A 16,020-nucleotide genomic window follows, 5' to 3' on the forward strand; every position below is an offset into this window, starting at 1 on the left:
ATTTGCACATTGCTCAAGGCACAAACTTATTTCTCATTAATCAAATTCAGTAATGTTCAAGAAACACGTTTATTTTGTTAAATGGCTTTAATATTGTCACGTTAGTGTTCAGCAGCATTGTGGCTTTACTGTAGCAGCCAGCTGGACTAACAAGCAAGTGTCTCCTTTATTTGTGGTCGGTAACCTCAAGAGTGAAAAATGTAATTGTGGAAACTGATGCTGCCTGAGTTTGAATCACAGTGAACTGTTGCCACCTGCTGCATGATTTCAGAGCTGCAACAGAAACACTTTAAACTATGGCCTAAACACATCTCTGATCTCCTGCACCAGGTTTTCTTTTGTCATACAAAATAATGGATATCATTGTTCAGCTGTTCTTTTATGATTTGTATTACTCTATTAACCGTCCTTATGTTTCCAATGTAATATATGTGTGGTCTTATAGGGTCACATGTTTAAGTAGCAGTGACAGAAACCTGCAGGTCTGCTGCAACTCTTACTACTTTTAAATCCAGGCTGAAGACTTTTATTTTTTCCGCTGCTTTAAATTACACTGCACTGTAACTTGTATTCATGTATTACCTATGTTATTCTTTATTAGCTTGTTTTATGTTTATTTGTATTCTCTTTGCTCTTTAATGTATCTTTTTAAATGCCATTTTTCTGATGTTTTATCTCTGGAAAAAAAATGTATCTGTGAAATAAATGATGGATGATGGTTGGTATTCAATAATTATTTACATGTCTACTGCATGGTTAGATTTGACTCTCTGTTTGATTTCAATTAGTTAATCACAGTTGTTTCAGACAATTTAAAACATGTTATGTTCTTTTATCATCTAAGTTGGTCCCATTCAGTTTATTGAAACATTATAATAAAAAACAATATACCGAAAGAAACGTGGCCGCTGAAGCTCCGGGGGTTAGTGCGTTGATCTGCAAATCGGGGGTCAGATGTTCGACCCTCTGCAGTCAACATGTCAAAGTGTCTTAGGGCAAGATACTTAAACCCCAATTGCTCCTGAAGGAATGTCCACGCTTTGGATAAAACCATCAGATAAATATTATGCAGTGGAAGTAATCCAAACCATACTCCACAAGACGTTGATGATGAAGGTGCATCAACTCTGATTAAGACTGTGAATTTTCTTTATTAAATGTGAGTTTAACAAGCAATCATACATATGATTCATGCACTTCAACCGCTATGATATCACGTAGCATATTAACTGGATAGTGTTCGCATCATGACAGCACAATGATCTTTGTGATGTGTTGACGGTCATCAAACTGACCTTCATGCTCAATTCAACATAAAGCAAAACCAGTTTTCAGCACATACCTAAAAACCTCAAAAAGGTCAAGTAAAAATGGTTAAAAACACTTTATCTGTTAAAATCACTAGCTGCAATAATCTCCTCCCCCTCCCCATAATAGAAAATAATTAAGTTCAATATGCTCAGAAAAAAAACACGGTTCATCTGGAAGGTCTCAGCAGAACTGCAATTTAGAAAGAAAAGAAAGAGTTTGATGAAGTACAAAAGACATTATGAGTTATTGAAACAAGTGTCGGCAAAATACATACCTTCCAGCGGTTACCGCACTCATTACACAGGACAAATGTGGTCATCGGCTCATCAGCACTGCGTGTCTGCACCTAAAACACACACACACACACACACACACAAGGATTAAGAAGCTGTAAACATTGCAGACATACGAGGATACAATGAGGAGATTAACTGAATACAATTGTATAACACTTCTTCATTAACACAGTGGTGTTGGGGAAATGTGTTCCTAGGCCCATAACCTTGACCCAGTTTATCAGTTTGTACTGCCCTTGAGCACAGGCCTGCGACTTTGGGCTGCTGTGCACTCAGTGTTTTGTCTCCCTATTCCTGCCTGCTGGTCAGCTGATAGAGGAGTTATAGTGCTTTGCCTGTTTTATCTTGTTATGCAGCATGTTGATTCTTCTCTCAGAGCTAGCTAAATACATGGGACTGGGGGAGAGATCTTCAGAATTGGTTGACTGTGTCACCTTGTACAGTAGCTGCAGCAAATGTCTTTGTCAATTCTCAGGCCGTAAGTTCATATCAATCTTCAGTGTTTGCCATCAAGTTTCAGCTCTCCCCGTGTTTCATTGGGTTTCGACTCCATGCTCCAGAAGTTTCCATTACAAGTGCAATTTTTTTTTTATGGCAGACTATACAACGATTTTTTTACTAGATGTTTCATCACATACAATACGATGACCTTTGTTATTACAATCGTGACATCCTTCATATGGCCTTTTTCCTTGACATTCTTTACGACACTTCTTATGACATTCTATAATACTTTAGTATTTTTTTATGGGACAGGACACTGTGTTTTTTATTTTGTGAGATTCTATCAAATGACTTGTATGAAACTTTTATGACATTTGTATAGCATACTACAGGTGTGTGTGTTTACCTGGTTGTAGGTGCAGTTCTTCTTCCTGCACTTGCTGCACTGGAACATGTCGGACGAGGTGCCTCCAGTTTTGGCCATCTGGTGCTCCCGGATGGCTTCCTGGGTGAGAACGTTCCTCAGCTGTTTCAGCTCCTCGCTGGCCATCTCCTACATCAAGCAAATATGTGAGAAACTGGGGCAGATCGACATAAAAGTGTGGCACACCAACAGATCCGAGCATCACAAAAGGAGTTCATGGATGGTTTAGTATGAATTGGCGGTGTTCTGTACCTCAGCCGACATGCTGGCGATGCGACCCAAGTCAATGTTTCCTGCGAGGACGTTCCTGCGAAGCCCAGGGTTCTTCGGGTCCTTCAGGTTGCTGATACGGCTGCGGACTTTGTTTTTATACTTCATATCAGTGGCCTTTGATTCCTGGTAGATATGTGCAACCGCACAGTCAAGGTAGATCTGATCACAGTCATAATGTCAAACAGGATACTTTCAAGTTTGATGACCAAACATAAAGAAAAATTATTAGTTAAATTGAAGGATATGATCTTCAATCTCTGCAGCCATGCTGTCACAGTTGGTTGCAAAATCCTTGAAGTCGTCTGTAAAGACCAGAAACAAAAGTAAATCTGGACATCACAGTGACATTTGTGTGTGTTCCTTTGGTGGTATCTTGCTGTAGATTTACACTCTGCCGTCTGTTTTTGTATGTGTTTCTTTGTCAGTGTATTCAGAGCACAGCAGCTGCAGTAGTGTGTATTCTCAGTGATAAAGTCTAATCTTAGCCTCACTGTCTGCGCGCAGGGCAGCTGCCAGCAACTCAATGCACTTGTCTCTGATGGAGTCTCCAGTAGCATAACGAGGGGACAGTGGCCCCCCGGGGGAACTGAAGCTGGGGGACATGGGGCTGGTCGGGGTGGTGGGAGTTTTGGGAGTTTCGGCTTTGCCCCTCCTATAGAAAAAGGACACATTAAAGCATAGCATTCAAAGTGTGTGAAGCAACACCTCCTGTGTGTTTGGCCTGATTTGACCTGAGGAAGGAAAGGAGTTACCTGCTTTTGTGATCTGCTTTTTTGGGGCAGCATAAAACCCTCATTAGCTTTGGTCTCAAATGATTCATATGTCTTTATGGGCTTTAGGTTTGTTTACCTGAATATAAGTTACTTAAAATGAATGTATTTCAGCTAGATTAAATGTTAAATAATCATCACCAAACATCCTAAACCTTAGCCTACATGACTCTACTATTGACAAAATAAATAAATAATTGAAATACTTCTCAATGCTGTCGGTAGAGGGCTTCCTCTGTGGAGGTCCAGGCTGAGGAGTCTTAGAGCCGTGAGACTCTCTCCTGTAAAACAAAGTCAATAGCGTCATCTTCTTGCTTTTCATAGAGAAACCCTCTGAAACCTTAACGGGAAAATGATTGACCTTTCAGCTGGTAGCTTCCTTGCTGGCGGTGAGCTGCTTCTCTTTAAATCGATGGATTTCCGCCTAGTGAATAATGAGACACTTTCAGTAAATATACATTTCCTTTGCATTTCCAAGTATGAATGAGATTTTACCTGTCAGGTTTGGAGTCAGTTGACGGATGTTTCACTGGTGGGCCAGGCTTTGAGTCGCAGGAGTCCTTCCTGCAACACAAGAGACACCGATAAAGTGTAGTTAGTGTTGATTCAAAGGCAATATACAGTTGAATTCATTTGTTTCTGCACACCTGTGTTTTTCTTTTTTGACATCCAAACTGGGCTTCTTGGGAAGGGGCGGTCTTGACTCCAATGAATCTTTCCTGAAAAAGGAAGCATTTATTTGATTCTTAGACAAATCCGGTGGCAGAAAGTGAACAACAAGGCAAATATAACCATCACTGGTGTTCATACTCATGAGTGACCTACCTTTCTCTCTTGGCCTCATCTGAGTGTTTAATAGGCACTTTGCTATCCGATGACTCTTTCCTGGAAAAATAAAACAAATGTCCAAATATATTACCAAAATAATATATTTGCTCTTTACAGTTAGCTATTGCTCTCCCTTTACACTGTAGGTAAAGAAGTGAATAATTTCTTTTTACATCATATATTGAAGAAATGCAAGAAACATAGTGAATAAAACCTTAAGCTGATTAAATGTATCCTTGGAAACTCTGTAAATCTATTTATTTTGCAGCGACGTAAAAAGAAACCAAAAAACATGGGTTGAGGTCACTGATCCTCCAGCATTTTTTTCAGAATTAATAATTTCCAGAATCCCGGACCTTTCTTTTTTTACAAGGCCTGATGTCTTCTTCTGTGGTGGAGGTTTAGAGTCTGATGACTCCTTCCTGCTGCGGCAAACAACACAAGGTTTCGATTCAGAGAGGAAAAATTATAATTTTTCAAAAATAATGCTCTCAGACACTTCCGGTCCTGTAATGAGAACTCATCTGATCCAGACCTCTCTTTTTTCACATCGGGTAAGTGGCGCTGCGGGGGAGGAGCCTGGGGGTGAAGGTGAAATGGAAGTGGAGCAAAAGGAGCGTTGGGGTCAGGTGGCTCCTTTCTGAATAAAAGAAAACACCTTTGAGTTGAGAGGCGTCGCTTCATGGTGAGAGTGGATATTATAAGCAATTACTTATGTGAGGCAACGCAGTGGGCATGCAGACCCTGACCTGGGTGGAGGAGGATGAAGGTGAAGAGGAAGAGGAGCAAATGGAGCATTGGGATCCAGTGGAAACTTCCTGGTGTGAAAAGAATTCAACATTTGTTTGAGAAATCTCACATTTCTCTGCACTAACTCAGTCCACCATGCACAGAAGCACGCCTGACCTCTCTTTCTTTACTTCCACGGAAATCCGCTTCGCTGGCGGAGAGGCGGGGAGAGGAGTTTGAGGACGAGGATGTCGGGAGGAAGAGTCTTTACCGTCCTTCCTGAACAAATACCACAACAGAAAAGTCAGAGAGGGGCAACTGAAGAGTACCCAATGCTGTTCCAGTGAAATAAAAAGTATTTTCTGACACACCTCACTGACCCATCACAGCATGCACCCATGCACAGAGAGTATCCTGTTAGCCCAAGAGTCTGCTAATAAAACTGAAGACACAAATGTCAGTGCATTCGAGTGACTCAGAAAGGGTTATGTGGTGCAGTTATATTTCCGTCCAACATGCTCTTCAGCGCACGCCATGCATGAGTCCAGACCTGTCTTTTTTCAGGTCCACTGAGGGGCGTCTAACTGGGAGAGGGGGCCGGGCAGGGAGCGGGGCCCGGGCAGGGCGAGGGGGCGAGGGGTCCCGGGTGGGATAAAGAAGAGTGCAGTCCATCACTCCTCTCCTGCAATACATTATTTAATCTGAAACTCTGACGCATGTTTTGATGTGTATTAATCCATTTTTGAGCCACCTCTGTCTCACCTTTCGAATAGTGGTTTGGAAAATATTGGTTTCTTTCTCTGGGGTTCGATCGGCGGCCTCTCATGTCTGCTACTCTCCTTATATTTGTCCTTCTTCATGTCATCTGTGTTGCTGTGCTTCTTCGGCTCCTCTGGGTGTCTTTCCTTTTTGAACTCTTCCAGGTGTCTCATGTTCTTTGGTTCTCCTAAAGGTCTTTCTTTCCTTGGTTCTGGATGGTTTTTCTCACTCTGCAGGTCTTGCATATGTTTCTGTTTGTAGTAATCTGCTTCCAGCGGGGCATCCCCTGCATGTCCTTGTTTTTGGGGTTCTTCTAAATGCTTCTCTTTTCTGATTTTTTGGGGATGTTTCTCATATTGGGGCTCCTCCGGATGTTTTTCATCGCTGGGCTCTTCTTGGTGTCTCTTTTTGTTTCTGTGTTCATCATTGTGTTTTTCTGTTCTGTTTTTATCAGAGTGTTTTTTGTCAGGATCTGAGTCGTGTTTGGATTTGATATCCAGTCTTCTGTGACTAACAAAAACAAAGGGAGTATCATATTTACCTCTTTACCAGAGCCAGAAAAACGTCTAGTTTACGTCAGGTCTGTTGTTGTTGCAGCTTAAGCCCCCTTCATACAGGATTCAACTGACTGATGTTGACGGGTCAGTTATGCGCTGAGCTGATTAACTCAGTAATAGTTAACGGCTGTATCTGTACAAACTCAGAGATGCCTTTACAGATAGGACTCTAATTACAGATACAGCGAATAGTGGAATAAATGAAATCCAAATGGGGACAAACAATGTCAGTCTCAGATGGAAACACCATGCATGATCACTTCGTTCATATAGCCTCTTTAGAAATACCCTAGTTCGCACTCGTAAACATGTTTACCTAGAAAAACATGCAAATTCAAGCCTCAGAGAAAGAAGCATCCATCATGACATGCCTATAGGTGCAGCTATCAGCAGGTAGGAACGTAGACAGACAAAATATGATTTAAAAGCTTCCATGGAAACGTTTAAAAAGAGAGAAAATATTTACACAGTGTAAATAACTATTGACTGGATAGGCTGCTAGAGTGTGACTCCTGAAACTTTCTTACAGCTTTAATTTGTGTAGTTCTTCTTATGAAGGAGATGCTGGGTTAAACTATTTCTATATAATATAAATATAATATACACTATTATGAATACTATATTTAATAAATACAAATGTACAAGTACTCTAGGTCTACTGTTGTGTATTGTGGCAATTCATGATAAACATCTCTCTATCTCCCTGAACGTCTACACTTCCATCTTTTACTACATCATATTTCAGATTAAATTAAAGCAGTTCACACTCAACACTCTCTTCTTGTCTCTGCTTCTTCATTAAATATCATGCCAGCTGTGGGGTTTCGGTGCAGCAGCTGTCCAAGTACTGACCTGCTCTGTGTGTCAGAGGGGGGGCTGCTTGGAGACCCGGCCGTGTTGCTGGAGTCCAAACCGTTCTTCATGAGGGATGCTTTCTCAGTATCTGTGTGAGTGTTTGTGTGGAGGAATCATATCAGTAAATCACTCGGTTCATAATCTATTTACTGCACAAAGTATGCTTCTACTGCTGAGTAAATCATGCATCAGTGTCAAGTACCCAGATGTCTTTTCCAGTCTTTAATGAGGACCTTTGCCAAGGCAATGACTTCCTCATCTGTGCAGTGCTTCCTGATTCCGTTCACTGACATGCCGATCCTCGTTTCCTTAAACAGACATACATTTTGGAGCTTAAGTAATAGCAGTCATCTTATTTTTCATGATGGTTTATGACTATCAATAAATCCTATGTTAAAAAGCAAACTGTATAAGGTAAATTAGACTCAAGACAACATACTGGTGCATACCTGGAGACGTTTGAGTGTCATATTGAAACTTTTGAGTTCCTTCAGCAGGTCCATGGCGCCCTCCTGAACACACAAAATAGTCAAATGCAAAAATAAGTCAGACGTTTTAACCTGTACATATTGAATGGTTTTATTTAGAAATATGTCATGAAGATGTCTAATGCAGATTTGATTCCATGCAAATATGAACATCTCAAAAAAGAAAGTGCAGATCGTGTGTGTGAGCAGAAACAGTTTCACTTTTGTAATGTAAATCAGCATTTTAGACAAATACATATTAATTCATACATTTAAATAACATATCATAACAGGCATTACATAGTCATTTGTGAGACTGTTGTCTTCATTCTAGAAATCAAAGTTTCCATGGATTATTTTTTGAGTAGGCTACTGCATTGTCGTGTAAAGCCCTCTAATGCACTCTGCACTCCGTGACTCGCGCCATGAAACAACGTCCTGTTTGCACAGTTCTTCACAACACACACGCACGCACGTACGCACGCAAACACACACACACACACACACACACACACACACACACAAACACACACACGCACACATTTACAAACGACCTTGCCCAATGGTCGCTCTGTTTACTTTCTGTCGAATGAGTCACTTTTAAAACGTCAAACTGAAAAAAGTTGCAGAAATTGTCGAAAAGCTGACAAAACTTGTTCCATAGAGCGCGGCACAGTAGAGCCAAACACCTGTTGATCATTTGTTGGAGTACAGTCAGGCTCGTATTTCAAATGCAAAATGTCGAAGTATTACACCGATACAAACGAAATCAAACGTAATGCAAGGTAGATCTGAAGGGAAACATTTCCAGAAGAGACGTTCACGGGCCTTCTGTGCAGCACGAGGTGGCGGGACGACGCGCCACCTGTGGGTGTCAAAATAAGTTCTCACCGTGTTATTCCGAGTCACCATCTTGTCCAGTTTTTTTGCAATCCGGATGAGATCTTCCTCTCGCGTCATCGCTGCATTTACTCGATTAACAAGGAACCTATATTGTCGATAGGGTACTTATTACAAACCGTGAAATTAGGTTTTTTTTAAAAAACTGTTTGTCTCCTCTGCAGGTCGGACTGTAGCGCACGCTCCATTCAGCCCAGAGGCGTGTCCTGCTGCAGGGTCCCACACGCTGCACGACACATGACAACAACTAAATATAGAAGCTGAAGTGGACACAAATATATAATGCTAAAGGTTATTCACTTAATGATATTTTAAAGAGACATATTCATTGATTACTTTCTTATTTGTGATGCTGAAGCCGCACATCAGTGACCTCATTGCATCCGTCTCATGTATTACTCTGTGTTTTGGCTGCACCTGTTATTTCCAGTGCAACAGTTGTTGTTATCGTGCCAAAGTTCAGCCTGACACCGGATCACAGTTACTACATGTGTGTTAGCTCACCAAGAACTTCAGCACTATGTAACACAGGTGTACCCTTTCTGAGCATTGGGTGTGTATAGTGTGTGTGCGTAGTTAACATCAGGCAAAAATAATTCATTTTCGTTATTACAAATAATATAATGACTGATGGAACTTTTGTATTTGTTTGTACGTGTTTACCACCAGAGGGCACTGTGGTGTAAGTCTATAACCTCACAACAGTCCAACAACAGATCTGATCACAGATCAGATATCATGCTGACCTTGCAACCAACCATTACATTTTCTTCTGGGTGCCATCCTTCAAGTAGTAAATGTAAACCATTTTTAAGTGCTCACACCATTTGCTGTAACATTTAGCGTTTAGGTGTGACAACGTTAGAGAGCTATTTTACCCAAAATGTTTGAAGTGATACCTATCATCCTAATATTGAAGTGGAATCATATTATTCAGAATGACTGAAGCCTGTTTCCGTGCTGCTCAGTTTTTTTTAATTCTGGCCGTGTACACAGTGAGTAAGCTGAAGTTGGTTAAAGGAACATTCAGTGTAGGAAATTACTTGATATTACACGAGCAAGTGCTTTTCACAAGATCCCTTTAAAAAATGTGTTTATAAATCAGCCTTGACAACTTTTTGGAAGCAACCACTTTCAGACTGTTTTCAAAGCAAAATCAGGGGAAGCACGCTCCCAGTGCTGCAAGGCCCAGAGACTTACTCCCACGGTCGACCCGCTGCACTTCAGATCTTAGAGACGTCCCTGCTGCTGGATGTCTCCACAGTTGTGGGAAGCGAGGACATGGGAGATGCAAGTCCCAACAGTCTGCTTTTGAAGTTAGATCAAATATCAGTGGGATGAAGGTTTTGAGGTTTTAATTAGTTAGGATTTCTCCGTCTCGAAATGTACTCATACAGCGACAGTTTATATGGACAGTTTATGTAGTCAGCAATGCTCTGCAACATAATTGTATATCATTACAGAACAGTATTGGCTGGAAAACGTAAAAGTCTGCCCTTAAGGTGAAGTGTAAGAGAATGGATTTCTTTTATAACGGTGTGTTTAAAAGCCTAAAATATGGAGCATGTCCCATTTATCCTGAGAGCTAACTGTGACGCTTCTGTTTGTGGCCCGGGGATTTGAAGATAACTGTGTTAATGATGGCAGGTGAAAGTACAGTCTGAAAGCTTGTCTCGGGCAAAGAGTATTATCTCTTTACAACACTCTTACACAACAGGCTGAGTGTATAACCCTTACCCCTGGATGTCTGGCAGGTAGAGACAGTGTGGGCCAACTAGAGAAGTGGGACAGCTACGCGTGAGGTAATTGAGGAAGCAGGCCAAGAGGAAGGACCAGTGATCAAGATCAACTGGCAACATCCTTTAAAACTCTGTGCACTAAACCCTTTGGCTTGGAGCCATTCGAGAAGAAGCAGAGGATGAAGAAAACAACCTGCTTCCACTTCTGCAACCTCAGACCTTCTTCCCAGACATTTCGACAAATAAACTGTATGATCTCTTACTTTTGAAGAAAAGCACTCTGTATAGCTTGATCCACAAGCCTCATCGCAAAAATCAAATAAGGCTCATAGACAGAATATTATAATACATTAATTGCACCAAAAAAACAGCAAATGCAAGCTGCGTCAACATCATTGACTGAAGACTTTATTATGTATTAATTTTATATTTTATAACGTGTATATTGCCAATGTGTCAGCAAACAATTTACACACTAAATTATTGCAGATAAACATTTGCTTTTTATTTGGGGTAATGTATGGGTCGACATAATGAATTTAATGGTTCAAATCACTCTTTTAGTGCTGTATTTGTCTCTCTGACGAAAAAATAATAATCTGGATCTTCAGCCGCTATGCGTTCACCTATGTGACGTCCGTATTATTTTCCGTGTTTGTAATGCTAAAGGACCGTTTGTTATAGTTTTTTTGATAGAGTTGGATATGTCAACAACAAGTTGCATCAAAAAATACTATGATCTATAATACAGCAGCATGTCCCGAGTGACAAACAGAAAAGAAAGCATGCATTTGCCCCATAGGGCAAACATTGGAAAATGGATTAATGTGCTGGAAATAAGATAACTACAACTTTGAAGCCGGGGCCCTAGATTCAATGCCTGATAAAGTCTAATAGAATACATGATTTTATACTGTAAAGAATTTCAATAGAGAGCCCACTGTGTTGGTCCAAAGTGTTCCTCTTAGGGCACTGTACATCCTACATGCTTTAACAGACAAAGAGTACACACAGATCCAACAGGGAACATCCACCAGTCTACTCTCCTCTATAGGAACTCGCCCAGAGCTGGTGTCTTCGCCAGTCACAGACCAAAGACGCCAGGCCTGCGCAATTATGGCAATTTTTTGATGACATCAGACCAGAAAATGATTTAATTGAGATGTCCTTTTTTTTCTGGATCATGGTGCAGGATGCAGAACCTGTAATAGAGCATGTCAAAACAGAGTGGGAGAATTGTTTAGACGTTCACATCTGCCGTTGGCTGGAAGGTAATTCCAGCCTGGTTGGTTCGTCTGCTAATAATGACCACTGTTTGGCGTTGGCGCTCGCAAAAAGTAGGCTAAATCTCCTGGAGAGGTTGGACCACCCAAAGACTTTAAGAACATCCCTGTGCCTTCAGCTGTCTCAAAGTCTTTATTTACTGCCACACACACTCCAAATCTACCATATCCAAAATTGTTTTGGTGGGGGCACTATTTTAGGCTACCTTTGACCAAAATAACCGGTGGTGCCACCGTTAGACACAATCCAACCAAAATAAGTAAATGAATAACCTTACTAAAGCTGAATTACGCCCCAACAAAGAGATGTTTAACTCGATTCATACAAAAAATACTGTTACTGTCACCTGATTTGCAGACTAGGAAGAGAATGATTCGGCCTATACAGTAGCTTCACAGTGAGCAGCACAAAGCTTCATTTAAAGACAACAAAAAAAGCTGGATTGGAATATGTAAAATATTCACTATAACTTTTCCACAACTGTCAATTACACATTGGCACACTGGACAGACACTGAGTCATTTGTATAGTGTTGTCTGCAAAAAGATCCTGTGGTTCTTCCCAAGGCTGCGATTTGATCTCTGAGCTCTCTTCGTTTGTGCTTGAGCTACGGCTTTATGCTGACAAACAAGTGCATAACCCTCATTTGGCATGAGACTAAAAGAAAGGAAAATTGTTTCAAAATATAGAACAAAATGAGGATGAAGAGCAGCTCAAAATAATTGATAAAGCGGAGCTCCTACGCCAACAGCCCAGATAGGGTTAGTGTGTAAATCCCGTCTTACTCTCATTTCCTCTTCAACTGACCTCTAATCCAATTATAAGTTCAAAACCTGCAACATCTACCGTTCCTCTACTTATTAGCAGCTTTCTGAAGTGATTTAAGAGAAGCAGGAATTGCTGACTCAATGCTGAATGACCCAGTTAGTAGACATGTAAATCCACAGATTACATTACATTGCATTTAGCTGACGCTTTTATCCAAAGCGACTTACAATAAGTGCATTCGACCAACAAGATACAAACTTGAAGAAAACAGAATCATATAAGTACATCAGGTTTCATAGAGCTAAAACATTTCAAGTGCTACTCAACTGGCTTTAGATAAGCCAGTCCTTTATTAGTATATAAGTGCTTTGTTAGCAATTCTTTGTTAGTAATTATATCGCTCGAAGTGGAGTCGAAAGAGATGAGTTTTCAGTCTGCGCCGGAAGATGTGCAAGCTATCTGCTGTCCTGATTTCAATGGGGAGCTCATTCCACCATTTTGGAGCCAGGATAGCAAACCGACGTGTTTTTGCTGATGGGAACTTGGGTCCCCCTCGCAGTGCTGGTGCAGCGAGCCGTTTGGCCGATGCAGAGCGGAGTGCACGTGCTGGGGTGTACAGTTTAACCATGTCCTGGATGTAGGAAGGGCCAGATCCATTCGCAGCATGGTACGCAAGTACCATTGTCTTGAAGTGGATTCCAGAAATAACTGGAAGCCAGTGAAGTGAGCGGAGGAGCGGCGTGGTGTGGGAAAATGTTGGAAGGTTGAAGACCAGACGAGCCGCTGCATTCTGGATGAGCTGCAGAGGTCGGATAGCACATGCAGGTAGACCAGCCAGGAGGGAGTTGCAGTAGTCTAGGCGTGAGATGACGAGAGCCTGGGCCAGAACCTGCGTCGCTTTCTGGGTCAGGTGGGGACGTATCCTCCTGATGTTATAAAGCGTGTATCTGCAGCAGCGGGTTGTAGCAGCGATGTTTGCAGTGAAGGACAGTTTGTTATCTAGGGTCACACCCAGATTCCTTGCAGTCTGAGTCGGGGAAACAACAGACGTGCCGATGTTGATTGTTAGGTCAAGAGTGGGACAATCTTTTCCCGGAAGGAAAAGCAGTTCAGTCTTGTCAAGGTTGAGCTTGAGGTGGTGAGCAGACATCCACTGAGAGATGTCTGCTAGACAAGCAGAGATGCGTGCAACGACCTGGGTCTCTGAGCGGGGAAAGGACAGAATTAATTGGGTGTCGTCAGCGTAGCAGTGGTATGAAAAACCATGCGGGCTAATGACAGATCCGAGCGAGTTTGTGTACAAGGAGAAGAGGAGGGGACCAAGTACAGAGCCCTGAGGGACCCTTGTAGTTAATTGACAAGGGTCGGACTCGGACCCTCTCCAAGTTACCCTGTAGGTGCGGTCTTTGAGGTATGAGGATTTAAACAGCGGTGGGAAGTAGTGATACAAATACTTTGTTACTGTACTTAAGTACATGTTTCTGGTACTCCACTACTTGTTTTTCTGACGACTTTTTACTTTTACTTCTTACATTTTTAACACAAATACACAGTAAAATCTGGAGTGTTAATTTAACACTCTGAGATAAGGACCATATGTTCACTGGCTCAGTGTTGAAATTGACTCTTTAACTGTTAAATTAACACAGTCAGGAAGTGGGCGGTGTTAAATTAACACTCCAGATTTTACTGTGTACCTGTACTTTCTACTTCTTACATTTTCAAAACAGGCTCATTACTTTAGTTTTAATCTGCGTTTGGTGGTGTGATCATTATTATTTAGAGTCATTGCGTGCCTATTGATTTGAACACAATCCATGTATCCATAATTTCCTGGTCTTCTCTAAACAAGAGGGATGAGAATGGCGGGAGGAAGCGTAAGAGGCAGAGACAGGTGATGAAGTTAGCGACAATACTGAGAGCAGCGGAGATATTAATCTCCCTCACCCATGGCCATACAGTATCTGAGGGTGATGTTCGAAATGATTGGCATCAAAAGCGATTCCTGGCGATGTGTGGTTCAGGAAACTATTGTTACGCTGATGTTTTCAGCTATAATGTTACTTCATGTTAATTTGTTTGGTTTTCGAAGACATAGACACAAACACACACACACACACACACACACACACACACACACACACACACATACACACACACACACACACACACACACACACACACACACTTTTTACTTAGGCAAGGCAAGTTTATTTATATAGCTCCTTTCAACACAAGGCAATTCAAAGTGCTTTACAAAACTGAAAGACATTAAGAAAATGGCATTTAAAAACGGTCATTAAAAAGTAAAGATAATAAAATAAACATTAAAAGAAAAAATACATGAATAAAAGTTACAGTGCAGTTTAAGATATGAATAGTTCAATTAAAAGCAGCGGCAAAAAGAAAAGTCTTCAGCCTGGATTTAAAAGTAGTCAGAGTTGCAGCGGACCTGCAGGTTTCTGGGAGTTTGTTCCAGATATTTGGAGCATAATAACTGAACGCTGCTTTACCATGTTTAGTTCTGACTCTGGGGACAGAAAGCTGACCAGTCCCTGAAGACCTGAGAGATCTGGATGGTTCATAATTTAGCAGTAGATCAGAAATGTATTTTGGGCCTAAACCATTCAAAGCTTTATAAACCAGCAGCAGTATTTTGAAATCAATTATTTGACACACAGGAAGCCAGTGTAAAGCCTTCAGAACAGGAGTGATGTGATCCACTTTCTTAGTGTTAGTGAGGACTCGAGCAGCAGCGTTCTGAATTAGCTGCAGCTTTCTAATAGATTTAGATTAGATTAGTGAGACCTGTAAAGACACCATTACAGTAGTCGAGTCTACTGAAGATAAAAGCACTACTTAAGTATACTTAAGTACATTTCGAAGCCCATACTTTGTTACTTTTACTTGAGTAAAGAAGTTTAGTCAGTACTTTTACTTTTACCAGAGTATTTTTAAACACGAGTATCTGTACTTCTACTTGAGTAAAGGATGTGTGTACTTTTGAATTGAAAGACAACCACACAAAAACGGTAAAGTACATAAAAACCAAATGGAAACTTTGACCTCAGGGTAACAAGAGTGAAAATATTTATAGTCCCTTTTCTTGGAATGCACAGAGGCACTACAGGTTTCGAACATCCATAAAGCAAAGTATTCACAAGTGTCTTGTGGAAGTATACAACTTTAACAATTGATCTACATGACTTCACAACAAATTGAAAGTTCCTCACCGAAAGGCTTGGAGAATTCCCTGCAAGCACTTCCTCTGACCTCTTATGGTAGACTGACAATCTGAAATAAGAATAGGTTAAGAGTCAAGTCTTCGTCACGTCTGAGTGGATAACCCCAGTGATGTCATCAGGGTCAATGTTGAAAGAAGTGAAAATGTATTTTTAGGTGATTTTAACGCGAAAACTCATATATTGTTGCACAACCTTTAAAAGGGGACAAAGCACACATATATTCTTGTGCAGCTGATCAAACCTAGTAACTGATGCTGCTTCTCACTTGCTCACAGAATGTGAAAAAAGTTGTTTTATTTGTTTTGACTTACACTTTTCGAGAGATGGGACTTAGGAGGATATTTCAAATAACGCTCTGTGAAAACTTCCCT

At 41.1% G+C, this 16,020-nt stretch overlaps 1 protein-coding gene across 5 annotated transcripts; it reads right to left on the minus strand.

Moving 5' to 3' along the window:
- Positions 1–1,131: 1,131 nt before the first annotated feature.
- tcea3 (transcription elongation factor A (SII), 3) lies at positions 1,132–8,909 on the minus strand. 5 transcript variants are annotated; one of them, XM_034127695.1, is made up of 21 exons: positions 8,605–8,909; positions 7,696–7,758; positions 7,449–7,554; positions 7,244–7,334; positions 5,838–6,344; positions 5,626–5,757; positions 5,253–5,354; positions 5,096–5,164; positions 4,882–4,986; positions 4,703–4,771; positions 4,344–4,403; positions 4,166–4,237; positions 4,014–4,082; positions 3,880–3,942; positions 3,725–3,799; positions 3,240–3,400; positions 2,989–3,050; positions 2,728–2,877; positions 2,458–2,604; positions 1,586–1,657; positions 1,132–1,500 (listed from the first exon to the last, which is right to left on the minus strand). In XM_034127695.1, exons 1-21 carry the CDS (start codon positions 8,671–8,673, stop codon positions 1,492–1,494), a joined length of 2,253 nt encoding a protein of 750 aa, XP_033983586.1. In that variant the 5' UTR covers positions 8,674–8,909; the 3' UTR covers positions 1,132–1,491. The 5 variants fall into 5 exon arrangements, with proteins under 5 accessions (XP_033983586.1, XP_033983587.1, XP_033983585.1 ...); XM_034127696.1 differs by having other exon boundaries at positions 2,728–2,882; positions 2,994–3,050; positions 4,703–4,768; positions 8,605–8,905; XM_034127694.1 differs by having other exon boundaries at positions 2,728–2,882; positions 2,994–3,050; positions 8,605–8,905.
- Between the last annotated feature and the right edge of the window lie 7,111 nt (positions 8,910–16,020).

This window comes from Trematomus bernacchii, unplaced genomic scaffold (assembly GCF_902827165.1).
Source record: "Trematomus bernacchii unplaced genomic scaffold, fTreBer1.1, whole genome shotgun sequence".
Classification (NCBI taxonomy): domain Eukaryota; kingdom Metazoa; phylum Chordata; class Actinopteri; order Perciformes; family Nototheniidae; genus Trematomus; species Trematomus bernacchii.

Bases quoted from the DNA above. Each gene is read 5' to 3' on its own strand.
- tcea3 (XM_034127695.1), bottom strand. From the start codon at position 8,673: ATGACGCGAGAGGAAGATCTCATCCGGATTGCAAAAAAACTGGACAAG. The intron at 3,943-4,013 runs GTAAAATCTCAT...ATTATTCACTAG, and splicing joins ACTGACTCCAAACCTGACAG to GCGGAAATCCATCGATTTAA. The intron at 3,800-3,879 runs GTCAATCATTTT...TTTGTTTTACAG, and splicing joins AGGAAGCTACCAGCTGAAAG to GAGAGAGTCTCACGGCTCTA.